At 39.8% G+C, this 19,800-nt stretch overlaps 1 protein-coding gene across 2 annotated transcripts in view; it reads right to left on the reverse strand.

The window, feature by feature from the left end:
• Nucleotides 1-6,707: 6,707 nt before the first annotated feature.
• plch1 (phospholipase C, eta 1) overlaps nucleotides 6,708-19,800 on the reverse strand; it is a 71,837-nt gene continuing 58,744 nt past the window's right edge. The window contains exons 15-23 of one of the 2 annotated variants that reach the window (XM_054794562.1): nucleotides 19,572-19,751; nucleotides 18,718-18,825; nucleotides 18,357-18,481; nucleotides 17,142-17,226; nucleotides 15,938-16,084; nucleotides 15,568-15,647; nucleotides 15,376-15,435; nucleotides 14,675-15,062; nucleotides 6,708-11,810 (exon numbers count right to left, since the gene is read on the reverse strand). In XM_054794562.1, the coding sequence (XP_054650537.1) occupies nucleotides 9,370-11,810; nucleotides 14,675-15,062; nucleotides 15,376-15,435; nucleotides 15,568-15,647; nucleotides 15,938-16,084; nucleotides 17,142-17,226; nucleotides 18,357-18,481; nucleotides 18,718-18,825; nucleotides 19,572-19,751 (3,614 nt within the window). In that variant the 3' untranslated portion in view covers nucleotides 6,708-9,369. The remainder of the gene's footprint in view (nucleotides 11,811-14,674; nucleotides 15,063-15,375; nucleotides 15,436-15,567; nucleotides 15,648-15,937; nucleotides 16,085-17,141; nucleotides 17,227-18,356; nucleotides 18,482-18,717; nucleotides 18,826-19,571; nucleotides 19,752-19,800) is intronic. The other variant, XM_054794563.1, reaches the window with a different exon arrangement.

Consider the following 19,800-nt stretch of genomic DNA (forward strand, 5'->3'; position numbering starts at 1 on the left):
GGCGTACATGGATTTCAATGAGGGCACATATAGACTGGGCAAAAATCAACAAGCACCACAATCAGCATTAGAGACAACTTCAGGCAGAAAAGCGGCGTGCGACAACAATGAATCGTCTTGTTTTATGTGTCTTTTACAACGTTTGTCATTTTTTGCTTTTGTGCTAGCTTTTAACCGTTAATTCTAACCTATTCAACTACATTTTTCTAGGGCCCACATTTTCTGAAAGCTAAGGACCAAGGGCCCGACCTCTCCCTTCAGTATTAATCTTATTTTGTACACAACAACAGAAGAGCTGTTAGTGCTTGCCAAAGATATGACAGGATCTAGAGTCAAACATCCTCTAAATCAGGGGCGTCCAAAGTGCAGCCTGGGGGCCATTTGTGGAAGGTGGCTGTTTTTTTTATTGGCCCATGGCACATTCTAAAAATATAATTTAACAAGAACACTAAAAAAACACCACCACCAACACCAACAACAACAACAACAGTTATTTTGCAAGAATGAAGTGAAAATATTAAGAGAAAAAATTTTTAATCTAACAAAAAAAGTCATCATTGTATGAGAATAACGTTTTGAGGAAAAAATAATGTAATTTTATTCGAGTAAAGTTTAAATATTAAAGAAAAACATACATAATTTAGTATTACGACAAACAAAATAGCAAATAAAGTTGTCATTTTTGGAAAATTAGGCTGCAGACAAAGTTTTACAAGAATAAAGTCAAAATATGAAAGAGAAAAAAGGTGTAATCCAATCCAAAAAATTGAATGAAAATGTTCTGAAAAATTGTATTTTATTTACATGTGTTGCTTTACAAAATATCAAAGTGGCAAAGTTGCTTCCTTTCATTTTTCACGATGTGGCCCTCGCTGGAAAAGGTTTGGACACCCCTGGTCTACGCCATCGACTCTCAACTGGTGGGTCGACCCGTTTTTAGTGGGTTATGAGTCTTTGCCTGGGCAAAAAAATAAAATCATATAAAAATAATGTAATGGCACAATGTTTGTGAACGCACCTCGCATTGGTGTTTGTTCGTTTACTACGCCACATCGAAGTGTGCGGCGTGTTTCTGGCCGACTTTGTCACGCTTGAGTCGAAGGTGAAAGACGTGGACTTACGGACGTAACGCGCCGTCCGTGGCTCAGGAAATGGCGGGGTTGTTAGTCCAGGGCAAAAGTTCACCCAGGTTCTTTTATTCTAAACGAGTCTAGGAGTTTCAAGGACAGTTTACAATTGCATTCAAACAGGGGTAGACATGCCAGCACTGGAGAGAGCAATTAGCTGCCAAAGAAGGTTTAGCGAAGTCCAACCAATCTCTTTTATGACTTCGGCCAGAGAGGTGGTGCATTTGGTGTAAACTTTAGTTGTTGGGATAGAAACTGTGTGTGTGTGTGTGTGAGTGTGTGTGTGCAGATAAAAAGAACTCAATGCATTTGTTCTAGCTAAAATGGCCTTGTTGGCCGTGCGTCATGTTACAGATAAGCCTTCATTCGTACCTCAGCACTTCATCACAACAGAGGGTAAATATTCCATTCCTAACAGTGTGTTACAGATATCTGCGGGAGAAGAGCCCGCCATCGAGAGAGACAGCATCTTTCAAATTCAAACTGCACTTTAATGTCTTTTTGTGAAAAATGAGGGGTGGGATGGTGGGGCCCCGCAGCCAAACCACAGGAGCTGTTTTAAAGTGTATTCACAATATACCTGCACTGCTCTGTATCTGCATAAACGGCAGCAAAACTCTGCTGTACGTCAGTAAATCAATAACTTCTGTGATTACTCACTGTACCTACAAATGACTGTATCACTAACATCAATTCTTGCATCATTATAGCATCGGTAACACCAAAGACGCTTTAAAAATCTCATCTTTCCAATGAGGTGCACATCACAGTGACATCACAGCATGCATGAGCTGAGCGTACCTGGTGCAAGCTGGAAAATGGGGCATCGTGGTGAAGCTTCTCTCAATCGTTGAAGGTACAATTCTGACATTAAAAAGTCCGCCAAGAATCACATCCCCGTCCTGGTAGAGGCCCGCTTGGCTCGGGGTTCCCCACCGAGAGCAGACCTGCTCCGTCTGCCCGCCCGCCACACTGAGGTGCAACACCGGGAGAGCCGAGTAGGGCCAGAAAGCGAGGACCCAGGAGAAGGGAGGCATGGCTGCAGCTGCTTTGTTGGAATAATGTACTTTATTGTTATATAATCTAAAAGAGAAAACTGCACAAGTGAAAATACGAACGCATACCTCACATAAAACCCTGTCACCATTCCATATGTTCTTAGTGCAATCCCTACAGTGGTGTCTGGCTTCACTACAAAGTACCCCCACCCCTCTCTCTCTCACATTTATAATACTTGTGAGGCCTTTGCACCAAGCGTAAAAGTGATGACGCCGGTCGAAATTGAAAACGACTCCTCTCTAGAGCAATGGTGGAAAAACAATCTAACAACAAGTAGCGTGTAATTGTTTATGTCAGGGGTGTCCAAAGTGCCACCCGGGGGCCATTTGTGACCCGTGGCTGTTTTTTCATGTGCCAGCAGCACATTGTAAATATATAATTCAACAAGAAAACTTTTTTTTTTAAAAGCACACAACAACAACAGCAAAAGTGGAAAAATCAGCAGTTAATTTTACAAGAATAAAGGCAAAATATTAAGAGGAAAAAGTTGTAATAAAATGACAAAACAAACATAATGTTACGAGAATAATGTTAGAATGTTATGAGGAAAAATGATGTCATTTTGGTAGCATAAAGTTGAAATATTAAAGTAAAAAGCCGCTGTTTTTTTTTTTTTTTTTTAAGTCATACAAGTATGAGAAACAAACCAAAAATAAAGTTGTAATTTTTGCAAAACTGGGTTGTGGAAAAAGTTATATTATTTATAATATATTTATAAAAAGTGATAATGTTATTTTAGTAGCACATAATTATTAAAGAAAAAGTATTTTTTAAGTTGTAATATTATGAAAAACTAAAATTAACAATAAAGTTTGATGTTTTGGAAAATTAGGTGGGGAAAAAAAGTAATGTTATGGGAATAAAAATAATATGATGGGAATAAAGTCAGAATATTTACAAGAAGAAAGCAACAGCAAAAATGGTCATTTTATGAGAATAATGTAAAAATATTAAGAAAAGAGAGTAAGAGTAAAGAAGTCACAATTTCTGAGAATAAACTCTTACTATGTGAGTAAAACATTTTCGTAGCATAAAGTTGAAATATTAAAGAAAAAGTATATATTTTTTTAAGTCGTAATATTATGAGACACAAGCAAAACAAAATAAAGTTGTAATTTTTGAAAAACTTGGTTATGGAAAACGTTATAATGTTATGGGAATACGTTGAAAATATTATAAGAATTAAAGTCCGAATTTTAAAAGAAGGAAAATGTATAAGGAGAAAGCTGAAATATAAAAAAAAATAAATAAATACAAAAAACAGTAAAAATGTAAAAAAAAAAAAAAACAGCTGTAATTTTATGAGAATAAAGTCAAAATATTAACACAAAAAAGTTGTATTCTAACAAGAAAAAACGTTGCAATTTTATGAGACTGAACTCGTAATATTATGAAGGAAAAATAATGTCATTTTAGTAGCATAGAGTTGAAATATTAAAGAAGAAAATCAACCATCCATACATCCGTACTCTTCTACTTATCCAAGATCAGGTTGCCCTGGTTACTGTACTTTGTCCTGGAGGATCCCCAAGCATTCCCAAGCCAGTTGAGAGACATAGTCTCTCCAGTGTCTCCTCGGTCTTCCGCAAGGCCTCCTACCGGTCGGACGTGCCCTGAACACTTCCCTGCGGAGGCATCCTGACCAGATGTTCGAGCCACCTCATCTGACTCCTCTCAATGTGGAGGAGCAGCGCTTCTGCTCACAGCTTCTCCCAGATGACAGTGCTTCTCACCTTATCTCTAAGGGAGAGCCCAGCCACTCTACAGATAAAACTCATTTTGGCCGCTTGTACCCGTGATCTTGTCCTTTCAGTCACTACCCAAAGCTCATGACCATAGGTGAGGGTAGGAACGCAGATCGACAGGTAAATTGAGAGCTTTATCTTTCGGCTCAGCTCCCTCTTCACCGCAACAGATCGACGCAAAGTCCGCATCACTGCAGATGCTGCACCAATCCGCCTATCAAGCTAAAAAAAAATTGATTTTTTTAAAAGTTGAAAATTGAAAAACAAACTAAAACGGTAAAGATGAAAAAAAAAAAGATAAAAAATGAACAATAAATCTAGAAAATTATTGGAAAATTAGGTTGGGAAAAAGTTATGATTAAAATTACAATAGTATTGGAATAAAGATAAAATATTATGGAAATAAAGTCATTATATTATGAGAAGAAAATGTACAAAGATTCTTTAAGATTATTGAAGAAGTTGAAATATTTGGAAAAAAAATGCAAAAAATGGGGAAAAAAGAGCAAATCGTGAATTTGATATTAATAAAAGGCTTTTTCACCTATATGACAAAGTTAAGATGCAGTTTTTTCTTGAAATATATATAACTTCTTAGCATGTCTACATGTGTTGCTTTACCAAATATCACAGTGGCAAAGTTGCATCCTTTAATTTTTCACTATGTGGCTGTCGCTGGAAAAACCTCTGGACACCCCTGGTTTATGTGTTCATTGTGTGCATGCATCAAAATGGCTATGCAGCCTATTGACAAGCGACAGAAAGGTATTTTTTGTCCACATCGCAGATGGTGGCAGCCTAACTGGAAAACGAACGTGGAAGCTTGCACGGGGACCTGTGTACACAGAGCAACAGGTGTGCCATTAGAGCCATCTCCATTATCATCGTTTCATGAGCAATTACACCTCATTACCTTGATGTGCCTTATTGGGGCTGTTTGTGACTTTGAGCACATTTATTACTGAGGCTTGTGTAACGTGAACCTCAGCATGAAGAAACTGATCCTTAGTTGGAAATTTCTATGAAAAGTAATGCACTGCAATTGGGAAAAATCCATCCATCTATTTTCTAGAGTCTGTCCCATAACTGACATCGGGCAAGAGGCGGGGTACACCCTGCACTGGACACAACCATTCACACTCACATTCACACCTATGGACAACTTAGTGCCTCCATTTAACCGTACGTGCATTTTTGGGAAGTGGTATGAAGTTGGACTACCCATATTATTATTATTATTATTTTTTAATTGCTAATACTGAACGTGATAAACAAAACCCAAATCAAACTCTGTCCCTGAAATACTGTAATTGTTTCTTTTTTCTCTTTAAATGAACTGTAATTGAAGCTACAATCATTAGCGGTGGATGGAAAAATGCCATATTATGAGGGACATATTGTATTTAACATTTATAAATATTTCCACTGGGGTGTTACGAGCATCAGTTCACGAGACGAGACGATACACGAGCTTTGGTCTACGAGAGTAGACAAGATTTTCACAAAAAGTACAATGAAAAAATACAGTAGACACCCCTACAACGTAAATAATCCGTTCCGAGAACCTTTATGTTATAGGGTTTTTATGTTATACGAAGCGTAAAATACATGTAAATAGCCTAATCCGTTCCAAGATCTTCCCAAACTCACCCCTTTAACACTTCAAAATATTCAAAGTCCACCAAATATGGTGGGGAAATATAAGAAAACGTTAGCATAAACATAGTAGAGTAACATTCCAATATAAAATAAGGTAATAAATAAGATTACTGTAAATGAATAAAACTGAAAAACAAAAACAATCCTACCGTTCACGAGATGTCTTGATCAGTAGCACAAGTGGAGGCAGGAAGGAGGAGGAGGACTAGCCTGAGTCAAAACGGGACGCAAAGAGTCTAAGAGTCAGCTGGTCTCACAGACAAACGCACACACACTACACGATAATGCTGTGTGCAAAATTTTAATTTGTAACTTAACTAAATTTTTTAGGTTAGTTTAAGGGCGACTACAAAGGAGTTTGAAGGGAGAAGCCTGTCTCTCACACAAACTCGAGTACGTGCTGTATAACTCAGCCAATGAGATGAGAGCGTAGGCGGTGCCCCGAAACTCAGCCAATGAGAGCGTGATGTGTCAGAAGGCGTCACAAAGTGTTAGTATGAAATTGCACCGACTTGAGGCATTAATAAAGTTGATTGAAAAAAAAAAGACTTGCACTGACTTGATGCTTTATGTTATGTGGAATTTCTTCTGTAATACGATGCAGAAACGTTACATAAATTCTTTATGTTCAGTGGAATTTATGTAAAAGGAGGTTTATGTTATGCGAGGTACTACTGTATATAACAATATATTGCAATCTAATTTAATTTGTAGTACGTTACACTCTTCTGCACTCTGTGTGTATGCTATCGGCCCCGCCTCCAACCGCCAAGACAAAGAGACTGTATGACTGACAAAAAAGCTTAAGTTCGATGGAACAAACGCGCCAAGGTGCTGAAACCAACGCACAGAGTGAAACCTCTTCCTGCCTGTTTACATGCATACGGCAATATATGGAGACCAGCAAAATGATCTAGTTCATTTTCATCTATTCATCGTCATGAATTAATGTATTTATGATCGGCCCAGGACTAGTGCCCATGAGACATTTTTTTTTTCTGAACGAGAAATCCTGTCACGTTTTAATCTCGCGAGGTCTTGTGGCACCCCTGATTTTCACTGAAATTCTCAGGAATTGATGTTAAATATTTTGAAGACAAAACATCATCAGATGAAATCAAATATTTCAATCATTTTATTGCATTGGTAGGAAAATGCTCACAGTCCTCTGATGAGCAACAATACAAAGAAAAAAGATGTTCTAACACTGAAACAATCCAAAATAAAAATTACAGCTTTGCTACACCCCATCCCTCGACCTTACTCTTTTTTTTTTTTTATATTTGCATTCCATTTGAGTTATATAAAATAAAATCACCAGAACCAACAAGAGATAGTTTGTATTCTGTATCAAAGCAATTAAAAAAATAAGAGGCTTTACGTTCCAAATCTTTCAATGTTATTTTCGTTATTCAACATTTCTAAATCATAAAGAGCAACAAGTCCAAACACAGAAGTTTATATGTTTAATTGCACCCGACATGAGCCTTCATCCTCCCCAAAGCAACAGTGCTGATTCTGTGCAAAACGTGTTGGGTTGGTGCAACATCTTTTGTAGTAGAAACAGGTGCATAGTCATGCTTGACATGTTCACAGGTAACATGCACAAACATACACTTCAGGTACAGTCAGAACTGGATCCAAGACAACGGCAGAACTATTTACACTTCTTGAAAGAGAAGGAAGACTTTCATGACGATGACCTTTTGTTTTTAACAACACATTCGACTGATACAAAGAAACACATTCTGCTTAAAAACCCATTCTTGTTTTTTTGGGGGTTTTTTTTTGCTTCATAGTCAGTTTGGACAGGACGCCACAGGGACAAAAATAACACGCACCTTTTGGAGACAATCCACCTTCCCAAGTACATTTAAACATGAAGCAGAATATCAACAATGCACTGCCAGACGAGAATAACTTTTAACTATTAAACTGTAGACACTTCGTACATGAAAATCATGCTGCCGGACTGAACGATGCTGTATATGCAGTATCTCACTGAAGTGAGCACACCCCTTACATTTCAGCAACTACTTTATTACGGTGTATCTTCTCAAGGGACAATACTACAGAAATGAAACTTAGATATACTTTAGAGTAGTCAGTGTACAGAGCAGGGGTCCTCAATTACATGGCCTGCTGGATTCCGGGTAGGGTAGGGGGTTGGATGGGGTTGTTTGCAAAAAGGCTTAAAAAATTATTATATGGTAAATGTGCCCTTTGCCAGTTCTCAAATAACAGTCATCCCTCATTTATCGCGGCTAATTGCTTGCATACCCGACCGTGATAAGTGAATTTCCAAGAAGTATAGAATATTTTCATAGTTACAGCACAGACAACCTGTTTAAGTACAGTTTTTTTAAAACACTATTAGAGCCCTCTAGAGACACAAACTAGCACCCCTACACAGTAATCTCTCGTTTATCATGAAAACTTAATTTCTGCAAAGTAGCATTGCTTTATACATGGAATATTTTCATAGTTATGGCATAGAAAACCTGTTTGCGATCTTCAATTTTTTTTTTACCATTATTAGAGCCATGTAGACTTGAAATAACACCCACATCATCACCTTTACGTTCGTATTACCCAATATAGTAGATATAATCAGAGAAAATAAGACAGGGAGCAGAATCAATGGTGGACAGGAAGTGATGTCAGCGCTTCAGAGTTGAGTTTTAGCTTGTTGTGGGCACAGGTGGCCACTTCAACGTGTTGCTTAGTTAAGGAGGGAGCCATGAATGATGAATGAGTGGTCCGCTGGGGAAATATTTTCCCCACACAAATGTTCCTTCTCCTCACAATGTCAAATTCCGCGAGACTCTGTGTTTAACAGTAGATTCCGTTTTTATAAGGCAATTCCGCGATTCCCTTAACTCAGAAATCATAGGACCCTTCAGCTTCATATTATGATTTCAGTGCATTTAGTGTTGTTGTTCTTACCTCTGAATGCTGAGGAAATGTCTCTTAAAAATCCTATGCGTTGTAATGCCGTTTGAAAGTGGAGATCTCCATCACAGCTACCATCTCCTGGCATATTAAGCATGCCAAGTTCCGGTATACATGTACTGATCCAAACAAAATGTATAGTGAAGGAAGAACAGTTCGGGGGCCACAAATAAGTGGCACCGCCTATTGAGGTGTCCTGGTGTACAGCTTGTACAGCAGTATAGATTTACCGTCCACTGAAAATGACTCAACACACATTATTGTCATTATTGTGTAAATATCTGGTACCACAAGTGAGTAATAAGATAATTATGTCTCATCTACTGTCAAGTATCGTGGCGGTAGTCATTGTCTGGAACTGCATGAGTGCTGCCAGCACTGGGAAACTGCGGTTCATTGACATCCACCAGCTCCACCAGTGATGTCAACATGGAGGAGTGGAAGAAGATTCCAGTAGCAACCTGTGAATCTATGGTGAATGTCAAAGAGGATTAAGGCAGTGCTCGGTGCTCACATTAAACGTTCACACTTTGGACACAATTTGGTTCATGTTCACTGTGAAGTGGACTCACTTGTGTCGCCAGTTATTCAGTGTGTTGAATTATTTTCAGAGGACAGCAAATCTATACTGACGACTACTATAAGTTATATCCAATTTTCTATAGTATGTCACTTGAGAAGATATTGTCGAACTATGTGGTGTGTACTAATGTTTGGGAGACACTGCATATATCATTAGAAATATGAATGGGGTAATTTTGATATGGAGAAAAGTTTGTATTCCTTTGAAACCTCCCAGGAGTCCCAAGATTTAGCTTATTATCAAGCTAAAGTCTAAGCAGAAAGTAGACTTCTGGCTCTGACGAAAAGCATGAGACATCTGAAGGGGGAAAAGAATCATCGCGTAGATCGCCGTTTGCGTAGCATAAAGATGTACAACGTCCCTCAGGAAGTCCCCTGTCCTCTAGTTGGTCTAAGTACCCTGCGATGTAAGAGCCAGTAGAGTGTCTGTTAACAGCAGGGTTTTGTAAGGCCGGTTTATTCCTCAAAACAACCCCACCCATGCTGGTGGTGCTGTTAACCGTGATGCCAGATCGTGGTTTCTGGGCTTCTTGCTGTCTTTCTCGGGCACGGCTGTTGATGTGTCGCACTCGGCTCTGGCTACGAGAGGACAGACGACGAGTTAGAAGTGGAGGGGAGTCGTCAATATCCTGGGAAGTAGAGGAATCTATGCTCATTGTCAGTGGGAATTTAACCTCCTGATGGGACATTTCTTTTTCTGTATCCTCTCCGTCCAGACTGACCAGTTTACGCAACTGTTCAGTCAGGGGGTCACAAGATTGCGACTGGAAAGTTCCTCCTCCCACTGTGGTTCCCATCTTCTTTTGTTTCCTCATGTGAGGAGTGATAAAACTGCGACTAATGATGTGGTATTTGCTCTGGAAGTTACATGAAATGTCCTCAGAGGTCAGGTCTCCCAAGGACTTGGACTTGCATGGAGTGTTGACTGCGGAATCAGCGTTACTCGACTGGGCAACAGTCGATAAAGATCGTTGAGTTGAAATCTTTGGAACTCTGGTGTCAGACTGCACTTGGAGCCCAGAAACCTTTTGGTTCCATGAATTCCCGGGAATGGATGACTGGGTTTGGCAGCAAGCTTTTGAGTTTGAAGGGGCTGCCCACACTGGCGAGGATGCAATGTCACCATAGTCCACATGGCTGTACAACATTTCACTATCTGAAGAAGGGGAAAGGCCTCTTGCTGTCGACGTACTTAGCACAGAGTGAATAGGAACACTTTCAGAGGACAACCCATTGTGGAAGCTCCTTTCATGCGCCATGGCTCTATACCCCTGTCTTCCTGGAGGAAGATTCCCATTGTGGCCTCTTTGTGGTGTGAAAGATCTGTTATACTGAAAAGCCATTGGAGTGTTTTGAGGACTCGGGTAGCCATTGTGACTTATTGGTCTTGATCTGCGGGGTTTAGAGTCTATAGGCCTGTGGATTAGCGAAGACTGGATGCTGGACTGGTGATTTATTAGCTGATGGGAACTCTGTGGGGAGGAACATTTTGAAAACATTGGGTACTCCTGAAGAGGCTCACGATATGGAAGATGATGTTTCTGTTGGGTGTATTCCGGAGTGGACTCGTTTTGGTAAATAGCATTCTGTTTCGTAGGACTTGTGAGTGTCTCCCATGTATGTCTTGGTGTTGGATCATCATCAACATTTATTTCCATCTCTGTGGTGGAGTTGTTTCTGGATGAAAAATTACATCTTTGAGTACTATTTCGCTGTTGCTTACTTATAGGAATGGGTGGGTCAAACACTTCCTCATAGATACTCTCCTCAGACTCCTTGGGATCTTCATTTCTTCTTCCCTTTGTGGGACTATCATCCCAACGGATGCTACTGTGTCCACTCCCTAAACCGTGAAACACCTTTACGGGAGAGGAAGCCATCTTATCTGCCTGAACGTGAACTGTCTGATTCTTCAGGTTGTACACTGACACAGGCGAAAGCATCTCTTCGTCCAGGATGGTGTAGACCTCCTCAAGGTCAGCAGTTTCTGGACTGGAGAAGAGGCCTGTGTTTCCTTTGGATATCTCACAAGGTGAAATGGTGACGTGGTTTGTTTCTGAAGGGGAGGCTTTCTTGGCTGGGGACCTGAAATCTTGTGGCTCACGAGGTGAAGAAGGCAAAAGTGTGGATTGATGAGCAAGGATATGATCATGAGAGGAGCTGTTTTGGTCAGTGCATTCAAACTGACCAATGAGAGCAGATATAGAGCCTTGTGAGTCTTGGTCGTTGCCTAAGGACATGGCATCAATGAGTCTGGAGATGGTACTGTCGTGCAAAGAGGTAGGACTCTTCACATTGCGGTCCATGCTGATCGGGGAAAGAGGTGGAGCCGTGGAGGAAGGAGCAGAGGAGGAGGACGAGGACACTGAAGGTGCAACTGTGAACGTGGTGCTGGTTGAAGATATTTCTGGTTTATCTGATCTACTCTGGTTATTGGTGGTCCCTACAGATTGGCTCTTAAATTGGTTGACTCGATTGTTACCTGCCTGGTAGTTCACATAGTCCTCCTCATTTCTTATGCTACCTTCACCGATAACCAGGTAAGAGGCCTCCTGTGGCTTGTTGAGATCCTTTTTCCAATTGTTGTATGTCTTAGAAGGGGATTGGATCTTTTCCCCGTTAGAGGCTGATGACTTTGTGAGAAGATCCACAGAGGAAGACCTAGGTCTGTCGAAGTGGTAAGTTCCTGTGGATGCAAATATTTCAACATTAACAAATATGATGATAGACATTTTAATTTGATGCAGGACACGAAGCCATCCAACCAATAGCAATGACCACAATTAACCGTCCAGCCAATACAATGCAAACCACAGACAGATGGATCACCACGTACAACGGAAAATGAGGCTTTGGAGAGTCCATGTTTGCAAACATCATATTGGGAAAGATATGTTCAAATGGTATTGCTAATAATGGGATCAAATGGCACAGCGATATACTTCTTATACCACTTTCAAATGGCCCTATTCCATGACAGAGTACCACTCTTCTCGCCTTGAGCAGAGTCAGTGGGTTTTCCACCTTCAATTAGTACTAAACCAGTGCTTCTCAAATAGTGAGGTGGGCCACCCTGGGGGGGGGGCATGAAAGGATGAGGGGACTTTATTCAAGGTTGACACAATGTAAGTAGCAAATAGCAAATGCAAATGGCGAGCCGAGTAGGTACCATGAATGCAATAGGGGCAAATCAGAATACACCAGGAAGACGCGACACTGGTATGTTTTTGAACGATGCAACCTTCAGACAAGAGGCATTTCAGATTACCTGCAGGAACATCCTAGTCAGTTCTCTACTATAAAGAAGCACAGCAAATGAAGATGGGACAGAAAAGGCAATGTTAAGGCATCATGGAGAGCAGGCGGTAGTCAGTCAGTACTGCACAAAACGTTTAGGGTTTGTTTTTTTTTAAGTAAAGGATTAGGATTAGAGATTAAGTTAGCTCTAGTAATCATGAGCATAAAAAGAAGCACAGTACAGTGGAAGCAACACAATCCTCAAGATTTGGTTGTATTTCTAAACAAATATAGTGCGAAATGCTGAAAATAGAAATAATCTATTAATAAATTTAGTAACTGTACAGGCGATGTTTTAAGTTCAATTTTAACATACTATTGTTGTAGAAAAACAAATACAATATGAATCACATTGGTGAGTCTATTCATGTTATTTAACACTAAACAGCATACTTTGGGGCACACATTCCCTTCTTATTATTAACATTATTATTAATATTATTATCATTACCACTTCATTATCATTACCACGTCATCTTCCGTTTCTATGGTTATTGACACATTTTTTTCTTTTGCCATCACTTCTCAAAAAAACGTTATATTAAAAAAAAGACAAAGAAAAAGCAAAACACATGAGAGTGTGGAGTTAATCCTTGAAATCCTAAACATATGCTGAAGTCTCATACAGCCATAATTCAACCTCCAACATTTGAGGCTTATTTTTTAAATATTTGATGGAACTCTAAATTTAGATGTTAGGGCAATAATAATATTATTATTATGTATTAGTATCAACATTTCAGTTAACTGTTGGGAATGGAATATTTTCCATTCTGTTTTGGATAAGTAATGCAACATATTTGTTTACAATAGAGAAATAACACAAGATCGCAAGACCTTTCACTTGGAACAAATACACCCTGTTCTTTTTAATTATCTCACACACACACACACACTTAGGGGCTGTCCACACGCAAAAGTCAAAAAGGCAAAGTATTTTATTGTTTTAGCTAGGGATGCTCTGCTCGATCGGATACCGATCAGTATCGTCTGATTTCCCTGGAAAATAACGTGATAGGCAAATCCCGATAAATGCCTTTCAACGGCGACCACCTGTGGCTCGTACTACTGCAGCCTATAGCGATCACCGCATGCAGTGTAGTGTCTTGCTCTAACATCTTGTGTAGCGTCCTCTGTACACTTTATTTCACAAAAATCACCATAAAAAGGGGGGAAACATTTTTTGAAAAACGCTCCCAGACTGAGATAATCTGGAATTTGTGTAGCTAATTGAATCAAATGGGATAATCGAATCCTGTAGACAAGCAAACCGCTGCTTTCTGAAAATGATGATGTCACCGCTCCGTCGCGTTACTGACCTGAAGTGACAAGCCGACAAATATCTGAATACTTCAACTGGCATGACTCACCCCAGTTGATTATCCTGATATTTTTTGTCTTATGCTCTGATACGACTCGCAGAAGTACTTCCGCTTCGTCGTCAGTGTAGACAAGCCTTGGAAAGCGGAAGATGATAGACTTTATGTGCCTGCGTTCTTTCTTCTTCTACAGTTTTAGTGTCACGTGGTTCTGTTTGCGCATCTGTTGACAGCACCACAGGTAGGTGTGCCTTCTGTGTTACCTCGTTTTCACCCATGGATGCAACTACTAATAGGACAGTGCGGACGCACATTTTTTTTCAACCTGCAAAAAAACAAAAACAAACATGGAACGTTTCCGTGTGGACAGGACCTTTCATTTCATTATGGGTCACAATTCTGTCTCTTGGTTGAAGCCAGGTCAGACCATCAAACCAATAAACCGATAACAGGAAGTTTCCTGGTCAATGGGGCCGCCTCTACAGAGAGCTTATGAGGAAGATTAACTCAGTTTCACTTTAGAGACCGCTCGGGCTTTGCTAAGACTTTGGTGAGGTGGCTGACCACTCTCTCCAGCTCTGGCATTGCGACTGCTTGTATTGACTCCAAATAAAATTCATTGTTAAACTGATTTTTTAACTCAATGGTTAAAGAGAATCCGGGTGGTTCGGACCAAACATTACATTACACCATTTTGCTATTTTTTTCCATTATTGGTGTTGCTGGCCAATAAAAAAACAAGCTGCGGCCCACAAATGGCCTCAAAGTGGACACCCCCGATTTCGTGGTATCTGACTTTGGAGGTTCTACTGTATTACGTCAGAGACAAAAAAACCCTGGCTATGTTGCAATGTTAATAGTAAAATAGTAGTATTTCAAACATAAATGGTAATTATAATATGTACAGTATATTATGTGCATGTTAAATACCCACCAATGATTGCATCTGCCCCCATGTCTCGCTGTTCCTTCTCTCCAGAGCAAAGGGTGAGCTGTCCTTGCAGAAGCCTGTCTAAAGGCATGGAGAGGGGTCTGTGGGTGAGGGGGGCCCGGGTTTGGGGCTGTTTTTCCACCACTAGCTCCTTCCCTGACACGCCCTCCTCCACGGCCTCTAGGCCGGCGGCGTTCTTGTGGTCCGACATTGAGGCCACAGACTCGGACAGCGTCATTTTCGTCTTCTTCCGACCCTTCGCCGGGGCACTGGCCGTGCGTCGGAGGAGGTGATCACTAATGGAACGCTTGCGAAGACCTGTGGCGGTGGTGTCCACAGAGGACTTGGAAGAGCGGTTGAACAAACCCCGGATACCTCGCAGCTGATTTCCCTGGAGAACAGTGGTAGAGAATAGTAAGAAAAACAAAAGACACTGGGAATTTTGTTACTGTAATGATGTACTGTATTTACATGCATTTATATGTACTACCAATAGATGGCCCCCTTGTGTTTTTAGATGCCACAACAAAAGCAAAAAGCCAGTGTAGGTTATGCAGGCATGCAAAATAAATCAAATAAACCTTGCAAGCTTTCTATGTGACTCGGGGGTTTAATGTCAAACACAAACACAATTAAATATGAACACAAACTGCATTTTGTATTCATGCACTGACTAGTTGGTGCAGCATCACACATCCAGATACCTTGTTAGATCCTAGAAAGTGCATTATGGTAAAGCTGGGATTCAGCACTAGAGGACTCCACTAGAAAGACAAAGGATCCAAGTGGAGAGGAACACTTTTGAGAAAAGCGCATTCCCCTCAGGCCTTCCTTCCAAAATATATTGAGTCAAGTGGCTCATATGGGGGAAAATTAAACACCCGCTTCATACTCACTTTGCCATATACGTCATGCACGGCCACGTGCACAAAGATGGACGCCTCAGTAAGACCCTCTAGGTAGACATGTCTGTATCCTGGCGAGAGATTTAAAAGGAGAGTGAGGCCAAGACAACGCCAGAAATAACCTCCCAGGACAAGATGTCAAACAAATCAAATCAACACAAAAATGCACCCTGCAGCCTTAAGAGGAAACATTTATTTAAACGTGACATCATCTCTTAAGGAGTCTGTCTAATTGGGAGAACTATTCAAGCTATGATGGGCCCGGCAGTGAATATTTGACAAGCGGCATCCTCAGTAGAAAGTTCATGTCAATTGCTCACATTTTCACATGCAAACAATGAAGAATCACGGACAAACAAACCGGGCATGAGGCTGCTGAAGGCGACAGTCCGTTGGCCAATAAAGTCTCGCCCGATGGGGTCATGGTCCCAAACGAGGAAACGCACCAAAGCCACCTCAGCCATGTGGAGCGTAAAGGACAGCGTCTCCTCCCACACGGGGTTGAAACCTATGGAGAAGGTACAGATACTCAATGTACACAGAATGTACTTTAAAAAAGGGGAATAGCTCTAAAATGGCTAAGAAAAATGTGTGTTTCATGCATATATATGTATATATATTTTTTTGTATATTATATGTTTTATACATATACATGTATATGTATAAAACACACATTTTTCTTACTACATATACATACACAAGTACATATAAAATACACACACACACATATGAATAAAACACACATTTATTTTTCTTAGCCATTTTACAGTATATACAAATGTTAGATTTTTCTGTATGTCCAAACATGCATGTTAAATCACAAAAAAGGAACCTTGAGAAACGTCTTTGTTATTTTTTCGTTTCATTTTTTGTATTCATAGTATTCTAATTTTTTTTTTTTTTTGCCAACTGCATTTGTAAGGCTCACAAAAAAATAAGACTGAAAGTGCCATCTGTAGAAATTGGTATTTTCTTTTTTTTGTTTTATTTTAAGAGACTATACAATATATTATACATGCAAGAAATTTGTTTTGTGTCATGTACATTCATGTAGGCTGGGCAGCTAAAATACATGTCTACTCCGTTCGAATGGCTTTAAAAAATGATCATATGATTTAAAAAAAAATCACTACACTGCATTAAATATAACGTTCAAAACACCGGCATCTGTTGGTGCACTGCCCCTTACGCAGCGTCACCACTGGCTGCCTCTGATCAGCTCCGTTTAATTAGTTGATCTGACTTTTGGTGAACCCGCCGGTATCTATATATCTTTCTATCTATAGTACAACATACACTACACACAGCCAAGTAATGGATGAGAAAAAAAACAAGCTACAGTCTGTTGGTGTATGGCATGACTTGAAGTTAATAGCCTCAAAAGGTTGCATGGTACACAGTGAAAAGGTCAGAACATAATATCAAGGCATTATAAAACATAAAGACAAGACCTAAATGATGTAACACATACAATATGGCTATAAAAAAAAACAAAAAGGACAGAGGGGTGAGTCATTTGAAGTGAACCAATGAGAAAAATGATCAACTAGTGTGTTTTTGCTTACCGTTGTCATCAACCACTCTTGTCTGCTCCTTGCAGCAGTCAACAGGCAGACCAATGATCTCCACTTCCACAAATGGATCAATAATCTGGAATAATAATCAAATGAACAGTCATGCAACGATCACATTCCTTGAGTGTTTCCTTTTTGTGGAGCTCTAACGGAACTTAACATTAAGCATGCCTAACATATATAAAAAAAGAAAAAATACATAAGTATAAATATACAAATATACTGCATATAAATATAAATAAATCTATCACTATTTATTTTACATTGTAAATTAATATTGCAATGTTATTTACAAGGGCTGTCAAATGATCACAAATTTTAATCAAATTAATTAGTCATGATTAATCACCATTTGCAACGATGTCTGAAATTTACTGTATTTTATTGACAGAAAGACAAATAAACAGGATTATATATATATTTGTATGTATTAACAGCTCCAAATGAACTGAACATTTAAATCACGCTAAAAGATACCAAACTTGTCTGAAAATCTATTTGCTTAACACTCGTCTCTATAATAGTAGCACGTTTGAATCACACTTTAACCATGGGGTTGCATTCAAAAACACCACGTAATTAAAGATGAATTCACTGTTTCCGAGCAAACGTAAATGCAGCAAATTGTACGAAGTGAGTGATAACAACATCTTATTGTCTTTCTGTTTATTTAGACCACACATACATGCGTAACAACGATGTGGTGATGATCGGAGTGTTGGTGAATGCACCCGGTGGCCGTGTCGCGAGAATGAATAAGTGTCCTTCCGAGGGAGAAAGGATTAGAAAGACATGTTTGTGAGTTGGAGATACAGTACATATATGGTGTTGGAACTGCACTGCTGTTGATGTGTTCGGGTCAGAATAAAGTTAGAAAGGAGCATCGGGCTCTTTGTGAAACACCGTTCCCTCAATCAAAACAGAGGCGTGGTTTGCCTTGATGCACGTGAGTTAATGACGCAAAAAAACAAATAGCTAATAGCATCATATTTGACAGCCTTATTATTTACATTTTGTAAGGGCAGCCATTTTGGCTCTTGTATTGGATGTATTTACGTTTGCAGATGTACCTAATGAAGTGTCCCATGAGCATACATGACATTCTACGGAATGTTGTCTCCATCGGTTGCACATTCTTGTCAACAATATAATTCCTTTTTACTGGCAAATGATACGTGTAAAATACGTGTATGTGTGGTTGAGTACCTCTCCACGGTCCCCCAGCATGGAATCCGGAGGTTTGGGCAGCTGCTGTCCACTAATGACCTTAAGAACAAGCTGTTTCTTGGGGTAAGCTGGAAGTGGGTCATCACTAAATGGGTTGAAAGTCCCTACAGGGGATGCAGGACATCACAGCTTTGATGTACGGCATAACTCCATACAGTGATATAAGCACACCGAGGATGCTCGGCTTGTTCCCTACTGGGCAGACACACCGACAAAAGTAACATGACACTAAACGCAGCATCACGGGAGCTGAACCATCCCTTTGCTTTGCTATCACGTCTTATATACCTCCCAATATATTGAAATGACATTCCAACAGTGTACATGTGTGTTGTAGTACCTTTGCACATGGGTGGGGGCTTGAGGACGTAGCCAATACCTCCATTCACCATGAACTTTGACCTGTTAAGCTGCATCATTCTGCCCTCTGTCTGGTAGTTGAGGGCCACTGAAAGGAAAAGATGAACGTTAAATTAAATTAAAATGAACTTGAATGACTCATGATTAGGAGTGCATGAGAAAGTGAAAAGGAAAATGTCGCTCTGTTTGACCTCATGGTGATTTATTAACCGGCATACTACACAACACAGCAATTTCACTTTTTTTCCCCCATTTTTGCTTGCAAATTTTCTTCTCGTAATAGTATGACTTTAATTTTCCAAAAATTACAACTTTATTCGTTTTGTTTGTTTCTCATAATATTATGACTTTAAATATTAAATTACAACTTTTCTTTAATAGTTCAACTTTATGCTACAAAAAAACCAATATAATATTCTGGTTATATTACAACTTTTTTGTCTTAATATTTTTGACTTTATGCTTGTAAAATTACTGCAGATCTTTTCCATTTTTGCTGGGTTTTTTTTTAGTTTTCTTGTTTTATTATATTTTGAAAATCTAAATATATTTGATAAAATGTGCCACGTGCCAATAAAAAAGCTGCTGCAGGCTGCAAATGGCCGCCGGGCTGAACTTTGGACACCCCTGGTTTAGTTTAAGTGCCTTTTCTGTTCCCAGTTTGGTGTGTAAATATAATAATACAATAATAATACAAGCACCTTTAAGGCTGAAATAGAACAGGGAAGGTGAGACAGTAAGAGTACGTTGTCCCAATACTTTAGTCCATACGCGACGTCAAAGGTCTGTGATTATATTATTGTCACCACGCAGGCGGACAGGCGGCTGTCTTACCCAGCTGACAGCCAACGTTCCAGTAGAACTGGGGGTTGAAATTGGACGAGTCGATGCGGTATGCCGAGGGATAAATTCGTGACAGCTGCCTCTGATTGAAAGCCAGGAACTGTTCCGCTCTGTGATTAACCAGAGACTGGGCTCTGGTCTCGCTGAATGACAGAACATCACCAGGCGTACCTGAAGAGAAACAAGGGTGAGGCGCTTTAAAGACAGGGGCTTTAAAATT

The sequence above is a fragment of the Dunckerocampus dactyliophorus genome, chromosome 12, assembly GCF_027744805.1.
Source record: "Dunckerocampus dactyliophorus isolate RoL2022-P2 chromosome 12, RoL_Ddac_1.1, whole genome shotgun sequence".
Lineage (NCBI taxonomy): Eukaryota > Metazoa > Chordata > Actinopteri > Syngnathiformes > Syngnathidae > Dunckerocampus > Dunckerocampus dactyliophorus.